This window comes from Pteronotus mesoamericanus, unplaced genomic scaffold, assembly GCF_021234165.1.
Source record: "Pteronotus mesoamericanus isolate MK-2021 breed Mesoamerican mustached bat unplaced genomic scaffold, CSHL_Meso_final contig_105, whole genome shotgun sequence".
NCBI lineage: Eukaryota > Metazoa > Chordata > Mammalia > Chiroptera > Mormoopidae > Pteronotus > Pteronotus mesoamericanus.
The window spans coordinates 16,118,786-16,146,124 of record NW_026555006.1 but is presented as its reverse complement, the minus strand read 5'-3'; the positions used below and the strand labels follow the sequence as shown (position 1 = coordinate 16,146,124).

The following is a 27,339-nucleotide window of genomic DNA, read 5'->3' as shown; positions in this document are numbered from 1 at the left end:
TTGGTTTGGAGTGCAGCCCAGACATTACTATTTTTAAGATCTCCCAGATGATTCTTTTATAAAACTAGGATTGAAAACCATTAAAATTCTTTAATGAAAGATGCCAGAGACATCTTTTCTATGTTATTATTAGCTCAGGATGTCTACACTTTTCTTGGATAAATGAGAACCGATAAAAGTGATTGCCTTTACGCTCTGGAAATATCTTCCTAGGATTACTTTTCTGATGAGCAGAGAGTTTTATGATCATTCAAAAATAACTCTCAGTCCTTTGTTTTTAATTTGGATATAGTCTTTACTATTTCTCAGTAGACACCAAACTTACTCTTTTCTGCAACTTGTTGTAATTGGATCTTTTACAAAAGATCAACGTATCAGCATTTGAATCATAGAGATGCCAGGAGGAGAAGAGGAAGAGCAAGGAATTGAAAAAATTCTTACTTGAAAAAATAATGAAAGGAAACTTCCCTAATTTGTTGAAGGAAATAGACATGCAAGTCCAGGAAGCACAGAGAGTCCCAAACAAGATGGACACCAAGAGGACCACACCAAGACACACCATAATTAAAATGCCAATGGTTAAAGATAAAGAGAATCTTAAAAGCATCAAGAGAAAAGCAGAGAGTAATGTACGAAAGAGTTCCTGTAAGACTGTCACGTGGTTTCTCAAAAGAAACTTTGCAGGCTAGAAGGGACTGACAAGAAGTATTCAACATGATGAAAAGCAAGGACCTACAACCTAGATTACTCTATCAAGCAAAGCTATCATTTAGAATCCAAGAACAGATAATGTGCCTCCCAGAAAAGGTAAAGCTAAAGGAGTTCACCATCACCAAGCTGTTAGTTCATGAAATGTTAAAGGGACTTATTTAAGAAAAAGAAGAAGCTCAAAACTCAGAAAATTAAAATGGCAACAAATTCACAACTATCAACAACTGAATCTAAAAAAACAAACTAAGCAAGCAAGCAGAACAGGAACAGAATCCTAGATATGGAGATCATTTGGAGGATTATCGGGTGGGAGAGGGAAGGGGGAGAATGGGGAAAAAGGTGCAGGGATAAAGAAGTACAAATTGGTAGGTACAGAATAGACAGGAGGATGTTAAGAATAATATAGGAAATGGTGTAGCCAAAGAACTTATATGTATGACCTATGGACACAAACTAAGGGGGGAGATTGCTGGAGGGAATGGGGGGATACCAGGTGAAGGTGGATAAAAGGGGGGATATTGGGACAACTGTAATAGCATACTCAATAAAATATTTTTTTAAAGAAAGGCAAAAATTTTTTTAAAGAGAGATGAAGTGATTTCTTCTTTAGCCAAACATTCAGTACTACATTATCACATGAAAATGGCAATTTTACCGTGTATAAAGTAGTAAAGAAACAGAAAATAAGTTAGAGGTAGGTGGATAAAGAATATTTTTTTAGATTTAATAGAGTGTTCTCATTAGAAAAATTTTTCCTAAAATATATATTCACAGTGATACCTGTCAAAATATTCCTTCTAGAAATATTTTTATGACAGAAGGATGAACTTACACACAGAAAACATAATTAAATATAAATAGAGAATGCAGTTGCAGCCTAGAGTGTAATTTAATTGGTCAAATCCCTTCTTCCTTTAGCTTAAAACATACCTTAAATTCAGTGTAACATTAGCCTGACAGAGATTAAGAGGATGGCATTTATAAACTCGTTGCAGCTTTGGATCCTAGCTTCGCTTCCTAGCGGCTGTGACCTTGGACAAGTTATATAATGTTTTGGTGCCTCAATCTCCTCATCTTTTACAGGAACGATAATAATAATATGTATCCTATAGAGTTGTGTGAGTTAAATGGTTTAATATATGTGACGAGCTTAAGAATTCCCATACAGTAGGCACTCAAAACAACAACAGAGACTGATTTCTCTGACTGAAGGGAGTTAGACTTGTCAATACCTGGGGGAGAAATATTATAGGCAAAGGGAAGAGCAAGGGCCAAGGTCCTTAAGTTGGAGCTTAAGTTCCTTTTCTTAAACCAAACAACCAGATAATTTACTGTGCCTCCACGTGGAGGTGAGGGGTGAGTGGGAGTGCACAGAGAGAGGCCTGGAGGGACATTCAGTGGCAATTCCTTTACTTAGAGATATGAGATTTGGGGGAAACTTCTTCTGTCTTGCAATGAGAATTTTAAATTTTATTTCAGTTTGACAGGAAACAACTGAAGGGAAATGACAATCACATTTGTATTTTACAGGAGTCACCACGGTTGTTAGGGGTAGGAGTGATAGCCTAAAGAGCAGGCAGAAGGTTAGAGGCATTCAGTGGTTCAGATAAGAGATGAAGGGTCTTGGGCTAGGGTGGAAGTGATAAGGAAAGAAGTGGGTTAGATTTGAAGTGTATTTCAAAGAAAGATCTAGTGGAATTTGCTGACAGATGGTGAATGGGGAATGAGAGAAAGAAATCAAAGAAGAGTTTTTGGCCTAAGCCTCTGGTTGAGTGGAGAAGGGGGAGGCGGGGTAAGGATCAGATTGAGAAGAAAGCAAGAATTTGGTTTTCTAATATGTCAAAATTCAGTTGGCTATAATGTGTCTAAAGGCAATAGTCAGGTAGCAGTTGGATATACAAATCTGGAGCTCAAGGAAGAGTTTGGGGTCTATACTATACATCTGGGGACAGCAACCTATAGGTAACATTTAAAGGTGTGGGGCTGATGATATTAATTATGGATGAGTGTCTGAGGTCTGAGGACAAAAACCATAAGCATTAAGAGATCAGAAATAGCATGAACTATATACCATTAACTTTCTTACATACCATCAATAGTTAAAAAATTGAGTGGAGAAAAATTCCTTTTTATACTAAATAAATGCTGTGATCTGGTACCTGAAATGATCCTAACTCAATGTTCCACCGCTTTGACTCAAGTCTGGCAGTCCGTAGTATCTCATTTAACAATTTTCCAGCATATTTTCTAAAAGGATTAATTAGTTCCTGAACAATAGTTTCTTGAGGTACACTCAGTTTTATGATAACAGCAGTTTCTTGTCTGTCTACTTCAAGTAAATGTCACTAATATTTTCAGCTCCTGCTTAATCCCAATCTTTTACACTTTGTACTATAATATATTAATAGAACAACATCCCAATCTTTATCAAAGGGACTTCACCACATTTTTCCAAATTTATTTTTAGATTGGTTTTATAAATTTTCTGATTATTTTAGTTGCATTAATTTTATTTCTTCCAGGTATGTCTCCTTCAAAAATGAGCCTGAACCTAGAAAAAGTAATTTTGGAAAGTTAAATTTAAGGCCATGCTTTGTGCCAACAAATATAAAAAATCAAGAAAGCAAGTCAATAGGTAATGCCGTATGTAATGTATTTATTTCTCCTTTGATTTATCAATGCATGTTTTTATTGTGTACTTTAGTATTTATTCATTTGTATTTTAAAGTTTCTTGATAAATTGATGTCTCTGCTGAAAGCATTTGCTTGAAAGTATATGGGTTATAACTGCAGTGTGAAAGATTTTAGTAAGCTATAAAAAAGAGTTTCTTAAGAGAAAGATATGTTAAATATTAGAATAGATCATTTATATAACTCAAAAACTGGGAATATATTTGTATGTTTATTTAGTTTTCTAGAAAGAAAATTTCTGAGTTTCCTTTCAGTTCAACCCTGAGTTCCCTTGTTATTGTTTTTTTTTTTAATCAATCAGGTATGGACATCTTGCTTAATAGAATCTTATTTTACAGGAATATTAATTTCTGTAGCTTAAAATAACCTTCATATATGGTAGAATAACTCTTCCCACCTTGTTCTTCAAGAGTAATGTTTCTATTTTCTCTTTTTCATTATGTTTTTTTCTTTGACCTATCAGGTTTTTAAGAGTATATCCTAACTCAAAATATATAAGTCTTTTCAAATTATCTTTTTGTTATTGCTTTTTTGCACAATTACACTGTAGTTTGGGGATACATTCTACATGTTTTCAGTCATGTAATTAACACTTGCAATATTACACATGACATGGTCAATTGTTGCAGATCTTCCAGGTACACTCCAAAATAATGTATATTCTGCAGTTGCTCAATGCAGTGTTTTTTTATATATTTATCTTTTAGTACAAACTTGTACATTGTGTTTTTTAACTCTTCTATATCCTTACTGATTTTCCTGCTTGCTTGTTCTCAGTTACTGAGAAATTTTAGATTTACTGTCTTATTTGTAGCATTGTAAATTTTTGTTTTATATATTTTTAATATAGTTTAGGCCATGTTAGTAACTGCATTAAAATTTTAGAATTATTAGATATATAGGGAATTTAACCTTTTTCTCTGTAAAGTGATTTTCATCTTATCCAATATTACAGTAGTTACAGGTTTCTTTTGGCTAACATTTGTATGGTATGTCTTTCTCCATCATTTTATTACCACCTTTCTATAACATTATGATCTAGGTTTATCTCTTATAAACATCAAGTTGCTAGATTTTAAAATCTACTCTGGTAATCTTTGTCTTTGGAGCATTTAGTCCATTTATACTTAATGTAATTAGCAAAATCTTTGGATTTAAATCTGCCATCTTATTTTGTTCTTCCTATCTCTCCTGTTGACCCTATGCTTCTTTTTCTGCTATCTCCTGTTTTCTTTAAGATTTAATTTTAAAAAATTTAAACTTTTCTCCTTTAGTAATTTGGAAATGATATAATCTCTTCCTTTAAATTATTAAACTAGAGATTACAATATGCATCCTTTCAAAATCTAATGTTACCATCCTCTGGACAATAAAAGCATTTTAGAACACTGTAATTATTTTACTCTCATGTTGAGTTTTACATTATCACTAAAGTCCAAAGTCTCATCTAGATATCATCTAAGTCAAATATAGGTGAGACTCAACATATGATCCATCCATCCTGAAGCAGAATTTGTCTCCAGCTGCAAACCTATGAAATCAAGCAAATTATGTGCTTCCAAAATACAAGGATGGGCCAGACATAGCATAGACATTCCCATTTTAAAATAGAGAAATAGAAATAAAATAAGGGGTGATAGGTCTCAACCAAGTCTAAAACGTAGTAAGGCAAACTTTATGGGATTTTAAGGCTTAAGACTAATCCTCTTTGGTTTGATGCTCTCTCTTCTGGACCCACTAGGGCAGAGGTCTTGCCACTACAGCTCTGCAGGGTAGAGTCACAACCCCCCATCCCAGAACTCTGCTAGGCAAGGATCCCATTTCCACAACTTTGCCCACTTGGAGTCATATTCCCAAGGCTTCAGATTGTCCACCCAAAGACTTTGGATGGAATCTATCAGGCCTGTTGCGACTGAGACAATGGCCTCCACTTTTGAAACTGAAGACGGGGCCCTGATTGTCTTGAAACTGCCTTCACAGTCACTCTCCTTTCCTGTTGTTCACTCTCCAGGCCTGTTGTTCATTTATCTTGATGAACAACACATGTTTGCAACAAATAGCTCTATGGTCCCATCCTGTAAAACCCAGGAAGTCCAACAACCTTCCTTCATTTTATCCTGTCTCCATCCCCTTCAATTCAAACTGACAGCGTCTCTGCTGGGGTGGCTGACTAGGTCTGTGGTTCACATACAAACCAATCTCCTTTCAATGATCAGTCCCTCCTACCCTTAGTGTTCTCTTTTGAATATACTTTCTCATTTTTTGTAATATGGACACACTGAGAATTTTCCAAATTTTTAAGTTCTGGGTCTTTTTTGCTTAGCAATTTTGTCTTTAATCCATTCTGCTCTTCTCACATTTTACTACAATGGTAAGGAGAAACGAAGCTGCTCCTTCAGTACTTTGTTTAGAAATCTTAGCTAACCATTCAATTTCATTGGTCACAAGTTCTATCTTCCACGAAACACTAGGACACAAACACAATTCAGCCAAGTTCTTTGTTACTTCATAACAAAGATAGAATTCTCTCCATTGTCCGATAGCATGTTCCTCCTTTGTGCCTGAGACATCATCAGAATGGCCTTGCCCATCCATATTTCTCCTAACATTTCTGCACATGATTATTTATGTATTCTCTAAGAAGATGGAAGTTTTCTCTATAGCTCTCCTCTTTTTTTCTTAGTTTTCACCAGAATTGCCTTTGAAATTCCTTCATGGCCCTATTGGATTTTTCTAGCATGCACATCAAAACTCTTTTTGCCTCTACCCATTACCCAGTTCCAAAACCTCTTCCATATTTTTAGATATTAGTTTCAGCAGCACTCCACTTCTCAGTGCTAGTTTTTCTCTTAATTCCGGCTACTATAACCCTCTACTAGAGCCTGGGTGGTTGAACACCCAGGCTATACTTATTTCTCACAGTCGTGGAGGTTGGGAGTCTGAGTTCAGGGTGCCAGTCTGGTCAGGTTGTGGCAGAGGCCCTCTTCCAGCTCTCTCCCATCTCTTTTCTTATGAGGGCTTTAATCCCATCTCAGGGGCTCCACCCTCATTACCTCATCTAAACCTAATTACCTTCCAAAGGCCCACTTCCACATAACATCACATTGAGAATTAGAGCTTCAGTGTACCCATTTTGGGAGGGAGACAAATATTTAGAACATAAAAACTATCCTGTCTAAAATATACTTCCCTGTAGTATTCTCACTCTCCAAAATCTATTTCTCTCACAGAATGTATCTCAATTTATAATTCTTTACTCCTTTGTTTCTTTACTCATTTTCTGTGTTACCCACTAAAATGTATGCAGCATTGGGCAGGAATTACAATTCCAGAATCTAACACCAGTGCCTAGCATATTGTAGGTGATTAACAAATAAGCGTTGATTGAATGAATACCACACACTCTGTATTCAGTTTGTTACGTCTAATTTTTAAAAATCTCATTTAATCCTCACAGCATTCCTGTTAAGATTAAGTACTATTATATCCACTTAATAGATGAGAAAGCTAAGAATCAGAGGGGTTAAGTAACTTTCCTAAGGCTACATAACTCATACACACACAAAGTAGGTTGTCATCTCAAACTATCTAAATCCAAAGTCTGTGTGCTTGACCCTACGTTATGCCAACTTTAAGACAATCCATTAAATGATAATCCAGATTAATAAAATTCATAATAAGAGATGGAGGGATTCAGGTTGAGGTAAATACAGGGTCTGACAAAATAATGCCCTTTTTTTATTACACAATCATAAGCATGTAATTTTGTAACATAACAATATCACACTCAAGCACACCATATGACGTTTTAGGTGAAATGTTCAAATTAAAACTATAAATTACTACACCCATATTATTACCCTACCAACCATATTCAAGCAGGCATTACTTCTGCTGAACTATGTATATCTCTTTTCAAAGGAATTCATGAAAAGATTTCTTTGACTGTCACGTATGATTCTATTTTATTTAGAATTTCATTTTTTCCCAAGACACAGTTTTATTGTGTCATAGTAAGTAATCGAAAGTCTTGTTCTGTTAATAGAAATTCACTTTTAAAGCAAATTATTCTAGAATATATTTAGCTCTAAAAATGTAAAACTAATTCTGTATAGCAAATAAGATGAAAACTACATCTCTAAAAAGTTTACTACATGTAGAGAAAATAATTCATTGAATTAAATTCAAAGTAGTCTAATAGTATGGAAATATCATTTATATTTGGATTTGTTTCTTTAGATCCAGAAGAAGAAAATCTAAAATCAAGATCTAATAGATCTTTTCTTTATCTTAAGGATATAGATGAGGTAGGTTTAATTTTTATGTTTATAATTACTTAACAGTAATTCAGATTAACCCAAGTGATTTTATATATGCTTCTACCAATCCCAAAACCAAATGGATATTAGTATTCAAAAGAATAAGATTTTAAAGTGATTTTATCTCTGATATTATGGAAAACTTTACATGCAAAGATAATAGAGAAAATAAGTTATTTGTTAGACAGTAAGTATAATAAAACTTATTTATTGAATATTATGAGGCCTAGCAGTTTTCATAAACTTGGTGAAGACAGGGCATCATAAACTTTACATGCATAAATTAAATACTTTTTTCAATTTAAAATATGAAAATATACATCTATTCATTAATCTTTTTATTCGTAGCCAAGACCATTTTTGAGCATGCTATAGTTATTTAAACTATATAATTACAATAACAACACTCTTGAGTCTTGATAATGAATTGAGCAGAGGTTCATGGACATACTGAAAAGTATCTGACTAGCCTTGAGCATTCAGCATGCCTTATATATCATTCAGTAGCTTTTATCTAGGAGACTAGAGAAAGAAATTAATTCAGAGAATCAGCAAAAGAAAGTCACTTAAGAGCGTCTCTTAGATACCAATTTATTTATTATTAACCTTGTCAGTATAGATAATGAAACATGAAGAAATACATACTTTGGACCATAATTAATAACGTCCTATAATTTTGTTGCATATTCTTGCTTTTTATGTTTTTAAAAATATTGGCAGGATCCACTGTCCAGAATATTAATTTTGTTTTCAACTACATGGTTTATTTGGGTTCATGTTTAATAAAAATCTCCCAAGAAAATTATAACATCACATTAAGTTTACTCATAATAAATTTATTAACATCCTATATAAAACATATAACATTTTAATTAAAAAATTAATTAAACTATGATATAATTTTAAAAATTAAATAATACAGCAAGACTAATAATTAGACAAAGCCCTTCTATATGTTCAGCTTCATTTTTTTGCCTGCTGCAACCATGTTCAACATTTTGGGGTTACAATTCCTCTTAGGAATAACTTGATAGTTCTAAAGAATGAGCTTCTACTACTGTTTGGTTTTTTTTTTGTTTATGAACTTTAAACATTAAATACTGAAGAATCAATAAAAGAGATTTGAATTAGCTTATTTACACTGCTTCACATCTCATCTCTCTTCCTCTTTTCTCTACTGGGTGACTACTTTTTTGCTTCTATTGTTAACTTTTGTGCCTTGAAATAAATTTTTTTTCTATCAGCTTTAATCACTAACTTATAATTCCCCTTTATATTAGATGAATTTTGACAGTCTTGTTCTTTTCTCCATACCTTTTCCATAGGTCAAACATTACTTTACTTTTACAATTTTGAGGTCAATGATTATATTCACTTTGCAACTCTGATTAAGCCCTTAAGTTTTGTCTATAAGTTAATTCTAAAACTCCAAAATTCTTTTAAGAGCATTTATGCTATTACAACATTGTAAATAGTCATTCATTGTAGAACAAAGTAATGTGCTAAGATTATGTTTCTTCTCAATAGATATAAAGAAATAGGCTCTCTTTTCTTATTCTTCATCAGTTACTCAAAAATAATGCTATGTATTAGTTTTCCACAAATTTAGATCCTGTGTGTCTTGTATCATTTTCTGGAGTTTTAATTGCCTTTTTTTCCTTGTTTAGTGTGATGATAATAGCAAACACTTATAGAGTACTTAGATTTGCCAAGCAGTGTTCAAAGGAATACATACATATATTGTTTTGTGTGTGTGTGTGTGTGTGTATACATACATCTATATATGAGTTTTATAAATATGCATGTACTAAAAGAAATATGTGTTTTATATACATTATATATACATAAATGTACAAACTTTACACCCTCAATAACCCAATACAGTAAGTACTATTATCATTCCTATTTTATAGATGAGGGGGGAAAGCCATAAAGAAGATAAGTGATTTGACTGACATCAAATAATAAGTGACAAAACCAGGAAGAACCCAGCAGTCTGACTCATATTTTTTACCTCTAAGATATGCAGCCTCCAAAAAAGGAAGCATGTAGCTTAAGTGGAATCCATTCCAATCTTCTTAGAGGAATTGTTCATGAAGTCCAGTGACTATTTGTTTTAAATTTGACCCATTAATTTTAAGCCTCTTTGCAATTGTCATTGGGTTATCCACCCTTGGTTTTGTTTCTTGAATCTAGTATTCCTTGTCTTATTTCTGGTATTTCATCTTTATTTTCCTAAAATACATCTTTAAGAAGTTTCCCTAGAAACGATACATGGATGTTTGGGAGTCTGTTTATTTTCTATATACTTGATTGATAATTTGGCTGAGTAAAATTATAGGTTCAAAATCATTTTTTCTCTAAACTTCTAAGACATTGCCCTACTGTCCTATACCATTCAATGTTGCTATTGAAAAGTTCTCAGTCTTTTGTAAGTAATCTTATTGTTTTCTCTGGCAACTTTTAGTATATTCTCTTTATCAGTGTTGTTTTGAAATGTCTTGAGGATATGACTAAGTGGTAATTTTACTTCAATTTATTTGGTTCAGTGTTCATTAGACCCTACTTTAAAGCCAAATATCTTTCTTTGGACCTAAAACATATCTTTAGAGTATATTTCCCCATTTCTTTTCCCCTATTTTCTCTGATTGTTAATCCATACCTATGATTCTGTTCCTCTTCTGATTGTTTGCTTTGCTTTTTTTTTCTTAGATTCAGTTGTTGATAGTTGTGAATTTGTTGCCTTTTTAATGTTCATAGTGTTGATCTTCTTTCTTTTAAATAAGTCCCTTTAACATTTCATGTAATAAAATGGTTTGGCGATGATGAACTCCTTTAGCTTTATCTTGTCTGGGAAGCACTTTATCTATCCTTCCATTCTAAAGGATAGCTTTGCTGGATAGAGTAATCTAGGTTGTAGGTCCTTGCTTTTCATCACTCTGTGTAGTTCTGGCCAGTCCCTTTTTGCCTGCAAAGTTTCTTTTGAGAAATCAGCTGATAGTCTTATGGGTAACACTTTTGTAGGTAACTCTGCTTTCTCCTGCTTCTTTTTTCTTTCTTCTTCTTCTTCTTTTGTTTTTAATTGTTCAAATATATTTGTCTCCATTTTCCCGCCACCTCCTTCCCTACTTTGACTTTGTCCATGGGTCCTTTATACATATTCCTTGATTTGACGCTTTCCCTTCCTTTCCAACCGCCACCCCCCTCTCTCCTTCCCTCTTGTTTCGTTTTTCTTTCAATGTTGCTGGTTATATTTTCCTTGCTTGTTTGTTTTGTTGCTTAGGTTCGACTTATAGGTGAAATCATATGGTATTTGTCTTTCACCGCCTAGCTTACTTTACTTAGTACAATGCTCTCCAGTTCCATCCATGGTGTTGTGCAGGGTAGTAGCTCTTTCTGCTGCGTAGTATTCCATTGTGTAAATGTACCATAGTTTTTTGATCCACTCATTTACTTATGGGCACTTAGGTTGCTTCCAGCACTTGGCTATTGTAATCTTTGCTGCTGTGAACATTGGGGTGCATAGGTTCTTTAGAATTTTTATAGAGTCAATGCAATCCCTATTAAAATACCAATGACGTATTCCACAGACATAGAACAAACATTTCAAAAATTTATATGGAATCATAAATGACCCCGAATAGCCACAGCAATTTTGAGAAAGAAAAACAAAGCAGGAGGGATCACAATACTTGACATCAAACTATATTACAAGGCGACTGTAATCAAAACAGTCTGGTACTGGCACAAGAACAGACACATAGATCAGTGGAACAGAATAGAAACCCCAGAAATAAACTCATGTCTCTATAGTCAATTAATATTTGACAAAGGGGGCAGAAGCATAAATTGGAGTAAAAATAGCCTCTTCAATAAATGGTATTGGGAGAGCTGGACAGCTACATGCAAAAAATTGAAATTCAACCACCAACTGACACCATACACAAAAATGAACTCAAGATGGATAAAAGACTTAAATATAAGTTGCGACACCATAAAAGTCCTAGAAGAGAACATAGGCAGGAAACTCTCAGATATCCCATGCAGCAATATTTTCACCAATATGTCCCCTAGAGCAAGGGACATAAAGGAAAGAATAAACAAATGGGACTTCATCAAAATAGAAGCTTCTGCATGTCTAAAGAAAGCATCAGCAAAATGAAAAGGGAACCAACCATGTGGGAAAATATATTTGCCAATGATACATCAGATAGGGGTTTTATCTCCAAAATATATAAAGATCTCTTGCTGCTCTTAAGATTCTCTCTTTATCTTTAACCTTTGGTATTTTAATTATGATGTATCTTGGTGTGGGCCTCTTTGCGTTCTACTTGTTTGGGACTTTCTGTTCTTCCTGAACTTGCGTGACTATTTCCTTTGCCAAATTAGGGAAATTTTGTTCATTGTTTTTTCAAGTAGGTTTTCAATTTCTTTTTCTTCTTCTTCTCCTCCTGGCATCCTTATGATTCAGATATCGCCATGCTTGGAGATGTCCCAGAGTCTTCCTATCTTGTTTTTTTTTGAATTCTTGTTTCTTCTTTCTCTTCTTGTTGAATATTTATTTCTTCCTTATATTCCAAATCATTGATATGAATCCTGGCTTCCTTTCCTTTACTGTTGGTTCCCTGTAGATTTTTCTTTATTTTACTTAGTGTAAACTTCATTTCTTCCTTTATGATGTTGTATTCAATGAGTTTTTTAAGCATCCTGATCACCAGTGTTTTGAAGTCTGCATCTGATAGGTTGCTTATCTCCATTTCATTTAGTTCTCTTCCTAGAGTTTTGTTCTGTTCTTTCATTTGAGCTGTATTTCTTTGTCTCCTCATTTTGTTTGTTTCTGTGTATTAGGTAAAGCTGCATTGACTCCCTGTAAAAGACACATGTAAATTGTGTGGGGTGGAGCCTTAGGTAATCGCCAGGGTGGTGCTTCTCTGCTTTGTGGCTCTGTGTCAGGGGAGGGCTCTGAGAGGGGACTGTGCCACTGTCTGGCTTCTGGAGATTTTCCCAGTGCTCACCCCATTTGCAGTCACTTCATTCACTCCTCGTATGTGACTGGTGCCCTGCCAGCTGTTGCCCTGGTATTGAGTCCCAGAGTGGGTGGGTTTGCACACATTTTAAGACTGTATGCATCCATTAAGCAGAGTTTCCTGACAATCTAGCAGTTTCTTCTGCCACCCCCGCTCCAACTAGTTTTTACAGCCAGAAGTTAAGGGTATTATATTCCCGGCGCTGGAATCCTGGGCTGTACAGTCTGGTCTGGGGCTGGGATCACTTACTCCCAAAGTATCCCTCCCGGTTTTTATCCACCACACATGAATGTGGGACCTCCTGTTCTACCACCTGTCTGTACCTCACTGCATCTCCTGACTTCTCCACCCCATCTCCACATCTCCACCCCACCTACCCCTCTCGATGAATGTGGCTTCTTTGACTCCTTGGTTGTTGGACTTCCATACAGTTTGATTTTCTGACAGCTCTGGGTGTTATTTGTTTTGAGATTTAGTTGTAATTCTTTTTGTGGTTACATGAGGAGGCAAAGCATTTCTACCTATGGAGTAGAATTTACTTTCTTAAGTTACTTTATGTTTCTTGAATTACCTGTTTCTTCTGGTATCCATGTTCTTTTTGTTAATCATGGCATGTATCTTTGGACTGACTTATTTTTTATCATATCTGGTAAATCTTCATTTGTTCATATTTAAGAACGAAAGACATAGATTAATTTTTCTATGAAACTGCCCTTAATTTTACAAATAAGTCTCTCTCCAGAACCGAAACAGCTTTATGCATATGGCAGAGTTCCCAACCAGGTAGCTTTACTGTAGGGCAAGACAGCAGAAACAGCTGTTTGCCTGGTAGTCATCTTTCCAGATGTTAACATGAAAAGAGTTTCATTCTGAGAAGCTAAACCAACACTAGCAGGAATTTCATTAAGAGAAGGGCATTTATTTTAGCCTGGGGTTAATTAAATACTATTTTTTATAACTCTATCTGTGGAATAAAGTAACTGAGAGATGGGGGAAAGCAGCAACGGTTCAGAAATTCCATAAACAGATTTACAGTTAAGCTGTCTCTTCACAATGCTTGTTCTTACTCCTACAATCAGTATCTGCCAATTCTAAGCTTGGAGTTTCATCAGAAAGATGGAAATATAATATGACATATTTTTAGTTGCTCCACTACTGCACTTAAAACTTCAATTAACTTTCTGTCTTTAAGAAATCTGAAATTTTTCATGGACTGGGGTTTGTTTGTTTTTTCCTCTCCTCTTTCCTCTCTCACTCTCTTCCCTTCTCTTCTCTTCTCTTCTCTTCCATCCTCTTCTCTCCCTTTCTTTCTCACACACACACATACAGCCCCCTACTTCTTCTCTTTCTACTGAAGCCCCATTTTCTATGTAGAAGCCCTCTCCAAATCTCTCTCTTACCCATGAACAATGATTGTTTGGGGAAAAGTACAAGTAGCCCAGCTAAAGGTGAAAGAAATGAACTGAAATTTAAGCTGCTGCTCAAAAGACAGAGTTAATATTTTGAGCCCAACCAAGTTAATTGGCTGCTAATGAATGAATAAATAAATAAATACTCTTTGTAGGAATATAACAGATTCCAGACTCTCCACATTATAACAGTGATAACATCCAGGATAAATCCAATTTGACAAAGAACCAAGAAAATGAAACCTAATCTCAAAAAGGAAGACAATAGAGAACAACTTTGAAAAGGTCCAAGAGTTGGAATTAATAGATTTTAAGTAAGATTATAACTATGCTTAATTAAAAAATAAAATATGTTCCCAGTGAATGAAAAAAGAGGATATCTTATAAGAGAAATAAAAACTGCTTTAAAATATGAAAATTCTAGAACTAAAAGTATATAATACCTAAAATTAAAAAAAAATTTACTGATTAAGCTTAAAACAGAACAGAGATAGTGTCAGGGAACTTTAAGATACACCAGTGAAAATTGTACAATATAAGAAAAGGAAAAATCTTTTTTTTAATAAAAAGGGATACAGGAACCTGTGGGACAATAATGAAAGGTCTGCCAAATGCATAAAAAGAGTCCCCAAAAGAGAGAAGAAGTAGAATAAGGTAGAAAAATAATGGTCAGAAGCTTCCTTCTTTGAGGAAGACAAAAATTTATGAATTCCAAAGCTTAGCAAACCCTAAGCAGGATAAATATGAAGAGAACCGTACTTAGGCACATAGTCAAACTGCTGAAAACCATAGAAGAGAATACTTTGAAAACAGCCCAAGGAAAACAAATTATATAACAATTAAAAATACTCCTGACATCTTACTAGAAACTATGGTGGTTAGAACTATAAATGCCAGTAGACAATGGAACATCACGAATATACTGAAAGAAAAAAAAATTATCAGCCAGAATTTTGTATCAAGCAAAAATTTCCTTAAGAATATTCTTACAACATTTTCAGTAAAAGAAAACTGAGATAATTTGTTGCCAGCAAACCTCTATCACAAAATATACTTAAGAAGGTCCTTCAGTCTGAAGGGAAGTGACATAGATTCTTATCAACGGTGGTTGTTGAATTTATTAAATATATTTTAAATATTGCAGCTATGTTAATTGCATTATTTTTCTCCTTTAACTTATTGGGTGATAAATTATAATAACATATCAGTTAGTAACCTTTAATTTCTTGATAATTTTATTTGGTCATTATGAATTGTTCTATTTGTATAGTGTTGAATAGTGATTTATTTTGAATTTGTAAAAACTCATCACCTTCTGGTACATCATCTTTTCAGACTTTGGTGCCAAGATTATGCCAGTTTATAAAAAGAACTGAAAAGTTATTGTTGTTTTTTTATTAATTAATGTTAGCTTAGTAATTTTTCTTACATTAAAGTTTCTTTGTTGGACTTTTGAGACATCTGTAGCCTATTTCTCTCACAACTCTCCTTACCTATTCAAACTTGTCTTTTACACTTAATAAATGATGTCTCCTGTTATAAGTATGCTATTTTCTTGACTGTCTTATGAATATTCTAGACTTCTTCTGAAATATGCTCATATTCAAATTCTAGCATTAAGTTCTTCTTCATTGATGAAATCTTTCCTGCCTATTTCAGCCCTCACCAATATTCCTCTTTTATAATCTCTTCTTTATTTATTAATTAGCTTGGTTCTTAGTGATATTCTCTATTATATTATTTACTAATGTTTCATGTATGCTAATCTTATCTATCCAATAAGAATGTTCACTCTTTGTGGCCTAGATTTTTATCATATGCTTTAGTTTTATCTCATTATCCAAAACTAAATATATTCTGTGCCTAATGTGAAAAAAATTGTGGTGTTAAACAAATATTTGATTTATTGATGAAGATTCACAAGTTACGCAGTTTATATTTACATATGCATATGTATATTTTGGATATCTATATATGTGTATTTAAGTGAAAACTTATGGAACCAATGTGAGACTCTAGCTTAGGAGAATCTGGATGATTTTTTCCAGTTTCTTCCCCTTTATTCAGGGCTATTATCCTGCACCAATTCTGTGTATGAGAGAGTAAAGTTTCTGTTTAAGCTGAGAAGGTTATTTGTTTCTCAGTATTTGAACTTTAGACTTTCCCTGAATTTGGGGAAATAAATTTTATATGGATATAACGGCTAGGCATTAAAGACAAAGAATAAAAATTAGTAAAAGTGTGAATATAGGCAAATTTTAAAATTTCTGCAGATTTGTTTCCTTATTCATAAAATGGTAATAACACCCATCTCATAGGGTATTTTTTTAGAATTAAATGAACAGCCCTAGCTGGTGTGGCTCAGTGGATTGAGCACCAGCCTGTGAACCAAAGGGTTGCTGGTTCAATTCCCAGTCAGGGTACATGCCTGGGTTGCAGGCCAGGTCTCCAGTAGGGGGCACGTGAGAAGCAACCACACATTGATGTTTCTCTCCCACTCTTTCTCCTTCCCTTCCCCTCTGTCTAAAAATAAATAAATAAAATCATTTTTTAAAAAAAATAAACATTATATTTTAAAGTACTCAAAGAACTAGATAGCTATTAATTATAATAGTTAGACATTCTAAATGTGAATCATCAAGTATAAATTATCAATATACACATGGAAAGAAATGGTTTCTGAAACAGTTTTTCCTTTTTCTTTTCTGATGTTTAGGCAGAATACGCTAAGCCTTTACATGATTTATATTCAAAGCATAGGAAAGGATGTAGAAGAACATTGGGTTCTACAATCTCTTCTATACCCAGCATTCAGTCTAATACTTATAAGAAGAAGAAAGATGCTATTTTATTTACAGGTATACACATTGTGTATTTATATTAAAATAACTAAAAATTAACTGCATCTAACTTTTAGACATAGCATTAAGAAAACCTTTAACCAGGGCTATCAGAATCTGGTCATATTACCATATTATTTCACTACTTAATAACGTCTGAAGACTCTCAGTTAGAAAAAATGATAAAATCCAGATTGCCTAGTATGGAATATAAGCGCTCAAAAACCTTTTATTTTCTCTTTACCCAGACTGATTCTAGTCATAATGACCACTCTGTTCCACCTACTCTGTGATTTGAAACATTCTTTTCTGTATGCTCAGAACATATTTTGCCACCTGATAGATTCCCATTCATCTTTAATAACTGGGACACAGCAGTTAAAGATTAAATGTGGCCTAAACAATAAGATATTTATAATATCAAATAATAAGTCCTTCAGTAAAGCAATTCCAGGGCTGATTATTTCAGAGGCTTAATGATGCCATCAAATATCCACTTCCTCTATCTTTCCTCAGCTGTCTTACCAAGGAGCTTATCTTCCCAGCCTTGCTATACAATACAGTGACTACTAGTTAAGATAACTTTTATGGGTAACAATATCCACTGAAAAAGAAAAGCTCTTTGGTCCCTTTGTAAAAATGAGGAAAATGTTCCCCATAAGCCCTCCAGCAGACTTCCCTTTGCGTCTCCTTGGCTAGAACATCTCCATGCACCTGTACCTAAACCAATAAATCATGGTTGGCTTAGAGCAGTTTTTCCAAATTTTAACATGATGACAATAAAAACTACTTTTTATATTACAATCCAATATGTAGTGGAGCAGAAGATTCAGATTCACGGAACCCTAATTATTTGTCTTTCTCTGTGTAAGGTGAACTTGATTGCAGTCTTTTAGTTTTCAGTACATTTATTACTAAAGATCCATGTGATGCACTCTATTTCATTTTTAAAATGCTGGTCAGGAGATGCTAAATTGATTTAGTGTCTAAATTGATGAGTTGTAGCTCACATTTAGAAAGGCATAGGCTTAGATCATTCAAGATTCACCCCTTGAGGTAGGAAGGAGCCCAGAATCACTTGAAGGACATAGTTGCTTAGAGGAAGACAAGAACAGAGTTCTGTTTAGAAAAGAAAGGGAAAAATAAATGTTAAATAGGCAATCCTCTTTTTTAACACATTATTCTTTAAGATTCCACTTATGTGTCTCATCTTTTCCAAAGTGCTCCCTGATATCAGTGACAGGGTGGTATACTCATTTATCAAAGCAAAATTCCTTTTATAAAATGTCTTGAGTCTCTCTGAGGAGAAGGCATTATAATTCTCTTATCCAAGTCCCAAGCTAAGACTTCTGGGACAGATGGCAACATAAATAGAAAAAGAAGAAAAACTTATTAAATTAAATTAAAGCTAGAACATTTTGCTCCAAACTCAGAGTACATCTGTTATATATTACAATATGAAGTAGTTTGAAAGAAGATTCCAGAAGTTGGTGCACACTTCCATCTCGGTTTGACTTAGTTCCTGTATACTCAGTTGGCAGTGACAAAGATTGATTTTTAGTTTCTTTTCACAAGCCAGGTTACTGCAACACAGCTCTTTGTTTCAAGCAGTGGACCTTTCTCCTACTTGCCTTTCCCATTTGTATGAATGGCATCTAACCAGCTGCAGAGGCCAAAAACCTAGAAGTCATCCTTGATTTCCTTTTTTCACTTATACTCCATATTCAGTCCATCAGTCAGTACAGCTGGTTCTATATCCAAAATATAACCTGAAGCCCATCATTGCCTCTGCTACAGTCCTTGTCTAACCCACCAACATGCCTTACCTGGAACACCGCAACAGTCGTTACTCCGTTGCTACTCTTGCCATCTCCATTCCTCCTTACCGCCACAGACTATCCATCTCTGAGTGGTCTTTCTAAAGAATAAATCGAACTATTTTATTATTCCATTTAAACTCTTCAAATGATCTTCATTATAACCAGACTAATATCGCAACTCTTCACTATGGCTTTTGTGGTCCTGTATGATTTGGCCCCTGCTCTTTGTCTCACCTTATCTTACTCCAATATCCCCCTCATTCACTATACTCCAACAACACTGGCTTTTCAGTTCCTTCAGATTCCAAGGTGGTTTCACAGAGACCCTTACACTTGCTCTTTCCTCTGCCTAGTAGGCTCTTCCTCAGCTCTTCACCTGGCTGCCTCCATCTCTTCCTCAGATTCTTGAGGGAGGTCTTCTGTAGCCTCCCTTGGTGAAGTACCATGTATACATTTTTTCATAATACCTACATGTATTTGAAATTATTTTATATATTTGTTTTGATCAATTTACTTATTTATTTACTATTTCCTCCCTCTAGAACAGAGCTTCCTAACGAATATACTGTGGCAACCTGCTGTGCTCAGAGGGTTATAGGTGTGCTATAGGTGTGCTGAAATATTGATCTTTTAACCTTCAAAACTGCTGGGTTGACCCTAAGGTAGTCTGGATACAGGTGCACTCATGTGTTTATCCTGATGTGCTATGCAAATGATATTACTTAAAGTGTTTGCCATGTTGTGGAAAAGGTTGGGAAGCACCACACTAAAATACTAACTACTTGAGAAGAAGAAAAAAAATAGAATTTATTACAAATAGCATGTATGTCTGGGGACACTTTTAAGAGGATAGAGAAATGCTGGATTGGCTACCAATCATACTTGGAAGAGTTCAACCTTGGACACTTTCTTTATGTCAGTTGGCCAGATCTATTTGACATTTGCTAACTAACTTCCCTCCATACCATCTAAGGCTTCCTACTGGCTAATAAGACTTTACATATTGGAAATATTTGTAAATTTGGGAATATCTTTCTGCCACAAAAATCTTCAGGACCTGTTTTATGTTTATTTGTCTTAGCTAAACATTAGATATTTGATAGTATAATTAGATCCAAGATAGCCTTTTCCAATTCTATCTTGTTCACTGTAAGAAGCCTTTACTAAGTAACCACTACAGATCAGGACAATATACCAGGTGTTTTGTATATGTTATTTTATATTGTAAAATATTTTATATAAGATATTTTCTAAATGCCATAGTATATATGTGCCTTTCATAAAAAATCCTTTATAATTTCAGCTCAAACTGAAAAAAACCCTAAGGAATCTTTTGATTTGGTTGGTCACTTAGAAGATTATGTAAATAAAAGGTAATTTATTTTTAATATTTAAATACTTTATTTTGTTCAATGATTTTTTAATAAAAAGAGTTCTGCCTTTTATTTTCTGGAAGACCAGAATGAATTTATCCTGGCTTATTACTATTTAGTAATCCAATGACTGATCCTAGACTGTTCAGCTAGTCAGCATTACATTCAAATCTTGAACACATGTTCTATCTGCTGCAAGTTTATAGCCAATGGAGAGAAAGACATGGAAAAATGAATGGAGAGAATAGCATACTGGGTTTTTTTGTAGTAGAGGCACAAATTTAATTACACTGCAGCATGGATGTAAGAAATGTAGCTTTTTATTTTTGTAAAAGGTCATAATCATTTTCATGAGATTCTCAAACTCTGTAATGAAAAAAATCGTATTAACCCAGTGTGCTTTACAATTTGTTTGGAACAATAATACGTAGGCTTCTTAGGTTTATCTTAGTCCTTTTTCTTTCTGAGATGGACTTTGTGACTTTGAGGAAAGACACTTGACCAAGGGTCTTTGTCAATATCCTTGTGCTGCTGTACTCATTCCTAGGTGTTCTGTGACTGTTACTCTCTGTGGTTCATGTATGTATGGTCTATTCTGTCTGAATTTAGATGGGTTCACTCTTAACTGTCATTAGTATGGTAGGACTCTCTGAATCTCTGCCATGTCCTTCCTCTGCCTGCCCTTCCGGGGGTGTCCAATCTGCAGCCCACTCAGGATGGCTATGAATAAAACCCAACATAAAAATAATAAATTTACCTAAAATGTTTTTTTGCTCATCAGTCTTTGTTAGTGTGTGTATATTTAATGTGTGGGCCAAGACAACTCTTCTTCTTCTCCCAGAAATACCAAAAGGTTGGACACCCCTGCTAGACTATATCCAACACTTATGGCAAGTTTTTGCCATGGGTTACCCCATCCTTGCAATGCAAGCCCCTTGGCAAACCTAAACTTGGTGACTATGTCACATGTGAACCAAGGGAGATTTGGAATGAAAACTATATCATCTTTGTCTAACCACTTTTCTCCCAGAATCTCAAAAAGGATGTAGAGATGTCTCTCTATCTTTGGTGTCCTCCTCAACACAGGTAATATCCTTTCTCCCACTCAAAAACCAAAGAGGCACACAGAATACTGTCTTGCTTTCACCACTGATTTGCTGTCCCCCCTGCCAAACCAGGCAGGAACACATGTTTTGTCAGGTTGAAAGTCTATAGCAGAGGGTTGGGGGGAGATGTTGGCAGTGACTTTGAGGAATGGGTGAGACAGACAAAAGCTGATGAGCTGAAATCAGCCCTATAGACATTTATGCTGAACTTGGGTTCATTTTCAGAAAAAAATCTCTTCAAACGATGAATGATTTTCATGCAAAAGAAAATAAATCTGACAGAAATGATCAATTAAATGAGTATTGTTCAGCAGGAAAGAAAAGCTTGATCCCCTTATGCTTTGAGGATGAACTGAAAAAGCCAAATGCCAAGATAATCAACATTAGTCCTGCAAAGACTGTAACTTCGCACATGGTAATAAGAATATCTACTACTGTTCAGTAAATATGTGTATTCTCGCTCCTTCTGGGAATATATATTCTAGTTACCAGAATCTTTGATAATTCCTTCTTTTGGCTTCACACTTGTAAAGTCTTAATGCTCTTTTTGTAGAACCACCACCCTCAAACTGGGGATTCCTTTGCACCAGCTGAACATTTTGTTTTCTTTATGAAGAATGTTTTATCAAATTTTCTTGATTGTAAAGAAATATAAAACTAAAATGGTATTTAAAAAAAATAAATCATGCACTGCCCCATGGGTCAGTTTGTTGCATTGTCATAGCCGAAAGTTTCTGGGTTTGATTTCCAGTCAGGGCACATATCTAGGTTGCAAGATTAATCCCCAGTCTGGGCAACATCTGGAAAGTAACTAGTCGATGTTTCTCTCTCACAACGATGTTTCTCTCTCTTCCTCTCTCTCTAAAAGCAATGAAAACATATTCATGGGTGAAAATTTTAAAAAATGAATCATGTATCACTTTTCTATCAATCCACTTTAGCTATATCAACCAGAATAGACATTTATTAAAGGCTATTTGGTAGCTCAAACGGTCTCTAGGAAGGCTGGGAAGACAGTCTGTCTTGAAAGGTATCCAGTCAGAAGTCACCACATTACAGCCTCAGAGTGCTCTACTGGGGCCCATGCTATAGATCACAGATAACAGTTAACAACTCTGATTGTGCACAGGGGACACTATTTCTAAGATCTTTGCCACTGCTGCCCTTCAATGCTAGATATATCTACCACCATCTTCAATAGAATAGTTTTCACAATGCTCATTTTTTCATAGTGATTGCTTTTTCTGAACTAAAGACTTGTCTTAGATACAATTTATTGGTAGAGCCCAGGACACAAGCCTGTGCCCTAATCTCAAGGGAGGCTGATAAAGCTAGTTTCTGCTTCTCTCTAAGGGCACATGGACTTGAAATGTGAAAAATTCCCAAAGGTATTGGACAGGCCAAAAAATATGACAAATCTCCACTACGGTGGCTAAGTGGATAACACTGGCATTATCAATGGATTGCAAAACTAAATCTTTTGTCCTTTTTGGAGAAATCATAGGTATTAACCTGTCTTTCAAAATAAGTATACTAATATACAATCAGATGGATCCTAGTTTCTTATCATTTTAATTATACTTCTAAAGGTAAAGTAGCAGTCATTGAGTCAAAGTTTACGAACTAAATAGTAGTAATCTTCATATTTAACAGTTTCTTTAGAGTTAATTTTTTTGCCCTAGAATGGAAACTTGTGAAAGAGTTTAGTGAGTAGCTCATACATGCAGATTTTTCTACCACTGAGATAAAAATAATCTATTTTTAAGTCAATCTACTACTTTAGCTACTTTATTCTACAAATATGTACATTTATCACTTTTTATGTGCTGTGTTGGGACATAATAACAAATGTAATCATTGTAAAGGTAATTTTAGATTTTCTAAGTTATTTATTAGGATATCCAGACTTTGTAATTTGAGCTTGTAATCAGTTAGGTCCCTTATGACTTTTGACTCAATCCATTTTTTGATATATATTTTTTTAATTTTTGGACATGGAAGCTAAGAAATGCCAGAATAGTGTTTCATTCTACCAATATCCCACTTTATTTCAGAAAGGATTTTAGGAAGCCAAAAGTTCAGATTTTAGCCCTAACATCTCAGTAGAATGTTAAGAAGAGAAGGAAGTGTGTCATATACAAGTACTTGGTTGTGTGTGTGTGTCGTGTGTGTGTGTGTGTTTGAATACCACTATTGTTCATATTAAAATTCCTATGTAGTCATTTTCAGAATATTTTATTTTATGTTTAAAAATATATGTAGTTTTTTCTTGCCTCAACGGACTGATGACTAAGTACTCTTTTCTTTAATCTACAGGAACAAAATGATACAAATCCCATAATTTTCCATGAGACTGGATATGTACAAACATTACTTTTGACAAAAAATAGATTTCCTCTCTATCCTATGGAAAAAAGAAGCATTTACCCACATAAAAAAGCAAATTTTGTTTTAGAAAAAAATCATGAACTTCTCAAATCTTTAATTAATGATAAATTTATTACTTCTTCTAAACCGAAAAGCACTGCACCAACAGCATGGAGGAAAGGTATACAAGCCATAACTTTTGAAGTGAGCCATAGAGTTGTAGCAGATAAATTAAAGAAGAAAACTACTATGCAGACATTCAAAAACACATCTTGGAATAAACTCCAAAATTTCTCAGGACCTTTTTCCAGCCTAACAAAGAATTTTGTTGGTTTCCTTGGTAAAACTGTAATTCAAGAAATGAGTCCTAAAGCTGGCAAATTTGAAAGACTGCTGTCTACAGTAACACCAATGAGCAAATTTAGTGCCTCACCTGTCAAATATTGTTCAAAGCCTTTAAAAAATGTACTCAAAGTCCATAAATTACATAATGTAACACCACTGGATGATTTGTTAAACCTTTTGAGTGGAAATTAAATGTCTCGTAAAATACTGTTAGAGAAATACTGGAGTAACAAGAATCAAAAAGTTTCAAGATCACTGAAGAAATTCTTATCTAAATAGAAATGTTCTGATGGATGGTATAAGAAAGCAAAGCATAGAAATTGGAGTTACAAATCAACAGTAGTCTAAGAAAAACCAACATTATTACAAAATAAGAGGACAAATGAAATAATTATTAACAAGAGGAAGTAGTTCATGAATTTCTATTATTTCAACTGGATTCCTCAATCACCAGCATTCCTACAGTAAATAGTGATTTGGACCAAGAATGTCATAAACCGATTCTGGAATCTGGCTATTAGAAGCCAAAACATCAATAACTTTATCTGAATATATAACTGAATATAAAAATGTACCATTAACCTGATACATGAGGAATTAATCATATCAGTGTTTTGGATAATCATTGAAAAAAGGTATTTTACATTAGCATTTCATGCAATTAAAAAAGGCTTTGTAAAATTTCAAATAGTTTTTTGTTAGTAAATGTTAGCACTTTGTTACTATAAAAATGCCTTTTTTCAAGTATAACTTCATTTTTTTCTGAATTGTTAAATAGTTTGAAGGAATAACATCTTTCATAAACTAAATAATTTTGGTAGCAAAATATATGAAGTGTTGAACATTTTAAGTATATTATTACATTCCTATCTCGCTGTTTCTCATTAACTTCCCATTAACCCAAACAGTATAAAGGTAGAATTCAACTTAGTAACATGATGCATTTCAAAAGTTAGTACTTGAGGAGGTGTGGGTTTAATTAGAAACATTTTAGTTAGGGGAAGGCTTTGGAGGTCTTTTGAAAACTTTCAAGGGTGAGGAGATAAACTTGCTCAGGTTCTTGTTTCCACTTCAGACTGGAGGTTTCCTCATGGTGTGTCATCAGGGCTGCTCTTGGCTGTCTCTTCAGAAGATGCAACGGTTGGCCCTCAAATAGAATGACAAGGACAGAAAATGGAGATGGGAGGGGGTGGGGGGTGCTTGGAAACTCTAAATGACAAGCAAGAGAAAAAAGGCTTCAAGCTAAGGTGGTGGGCTCAGGTATGTCAGAGGTAGGGGAGGAGATACAGGCTTTCCTGGCTGTGTACCTTTCTTCTGGCTCCTGGCTGGGGAGAGGCTGCCGCCGCAGATCAAAGGCAGGAAGTCATCCTCCTCTTTGTCCAGCAAACTGAGGCTGGCCCTCCTGTTCTCTTTACTTGCTGTCATCTATCCCCTTCCCACCTAAGTTTTCCCTCCTCCCAGGCTCACTAAAAAGCAAAACAGTTTCCCTAACTACCCTGCTGGTTGAGATAAAAACACACTCTTTTTTAATCATTGACAATAATAATAAAAAGAAATAGAAAATGTACCTAATGATAGCACAGTAATGATGATTTTTTATTTCCTGATATTCAGTATAAGATAGACAACTGTGGGCCTTGGACTTGGGCAAATAATGTAAACTATCTGAGCTTCACTTTACGGTATCCCCTCCTTAAGATGAGGACATCATTACCTACTACAGCATTATTATTTTCAGGACTAAACAAATAATGTGAAGTATCTCAAGCATGGTAAGAAGTCATTAAAGATTTCTTTCCTATTCTCACCTGTTCCCCTGCTCTTAATCTAAGTATAAATCTTAAAAGATGTTCCTCAAAGTCTCTTAATTCAATCTTTTCTAAATTACATGTTAAATCTAACCACAGTATTTAGACTTTAGCCTATAGTAGATTCAAAATAAAAATGATGATTTTTGTATTAGCTCCTTTTGTAGGTTTCTGCTTGAGCTTGTGAGCTTTATCCTTTAGGAAGGCACTCAGTCAACTTAAAAATTCCATTTGGCTGATTATTCTCCATTAAAACAGCTGGGTAGCTGGGAGCAGTGGATTTTGGGAAGATGGCAACCTAAACTCAGCACCTTTCTCTTTTACTCTCAGCTTAAACCTATCATCTCCTAAATCAAACAGCTGCTGGGATCTTCAATCAGCGGGGTGCAAGGCTACACATGGTTTCCATTCTAACACTGAAATCCCAGTATGGCCCTGGAGACCAGTCCCTTAGTCACAAGGCAATGATGGAGGTTGTATAAGTCGGGAATAGCTGGCCATTTGGGGTCTGTGGATTACCCCAGGCAGAGGTTGTCTTTTCCCCTTTATAAGTGTTCCTGGTCTCTCTGGTCCCCTGGGAGGCCAAGAAGGAAACACTAAATCTGGGAGAAAACTAGAAAGTCAGAGATCCATGAACTTTCCTTTAGATGCCTTACCAGGGGATTGGGGTCTACTTTCTTCTGTAGCCCTGGTTCATAATGGGTAAGACTTTGTCTTTCACAACTTAAGACTGTAGTCGCTAGATACTGCAGTAAATAGACCTGAGTTTCGCTGAGCCAACTAAGAAAAATAGCAATCGATCTACAGGGCCCAGCACTTGACAGTGGCCAGCCAGGCAGAATGTAACAAGGAAAAGGGGAAAATGTGAGAATTACCAGAGATTTCACCAAGTGATGGGGGAGAATAAGTAAACATAGTAGCTTTGTAGGATCAACAGTAAGAAAATTTTTTGACAAAATGAAAGTTTTTTCCTATTTGCTCACCCTGCCAAGTCCAGTGCACTTAGTAACCAGCTATAAAAATAAACAGAACACATAGAGGTGCTAGAGAGGACAAAGACAAGGGACAATTTCATGAGAAAAATAGTAGAAGCACTTAAGGATATTCAAGTGCAACTCCATCCCACCCTTACCCCTCCCACACGCATATGCATATTATGCCATTTTCTATAAGGCAACTGTTTAGTTAGATTTGTTATTACTCTCAAGCATAATCTTAATTGATAGAAGAGTTAGCTATTAATTGAATTAAAAACAATAAGCATTCCAAAATAAAGGGAAATGGGATTAATAAAAAAGACAAGGAAAATAAAAAACAACAAACAAAATCATAAAAATATTTAAATCAAGTATCCATCATTATACAATATTTGAATTGGTTGGATTTTCCCATTAAGAGACAGACTCTCAGACTGAGTTAAAAAATGCACTTAACAATATATTGTTTATAAGAAATACAGTTCAAGCAATAAAGAAAGCTTGAAAATAGAGAAGTGGGGAAGGAGATACCAAAATAATGAAACC

General features: G+C 34.7%; 1 protein-coding gene across 1 annotated transcript in view; it reads left to right on the top strand.

The window, feature by feature from the left end:
• The window catches only part of CUNH1orf141 (chromosome unknown C1orf141 homolog), a 29,946-nt gene extending 5,746 nt beyond the window's left edge, over nucleotides 1-24,200 (top strand). Inside the window, exons 3-6 of the mRNA XM_054572193.1 lie at nucleotides 3,234-3,346; nucleotides 20,121-20,190; nucleotides 21,522-21,711; nucleotides 23,613-24,200. Coding sequence (XP_054428168.1) covers nucleotides 3,234-3,346; nucleotides 20,121-20,190; nucleotides 21,522-21,711; nucleotides 23,613-24,200 — 961 coding nt within the window. The remainder of the gene's footprint in view (nucleotides 1-3,233; nucleotides 3,347-20,120; nucleotides 20,191-21,521; nucleotides 21,712-23,612) is intronic.
• Nucleotides 24,201-27,339: the final 3,139 nt, after the last annotated feature.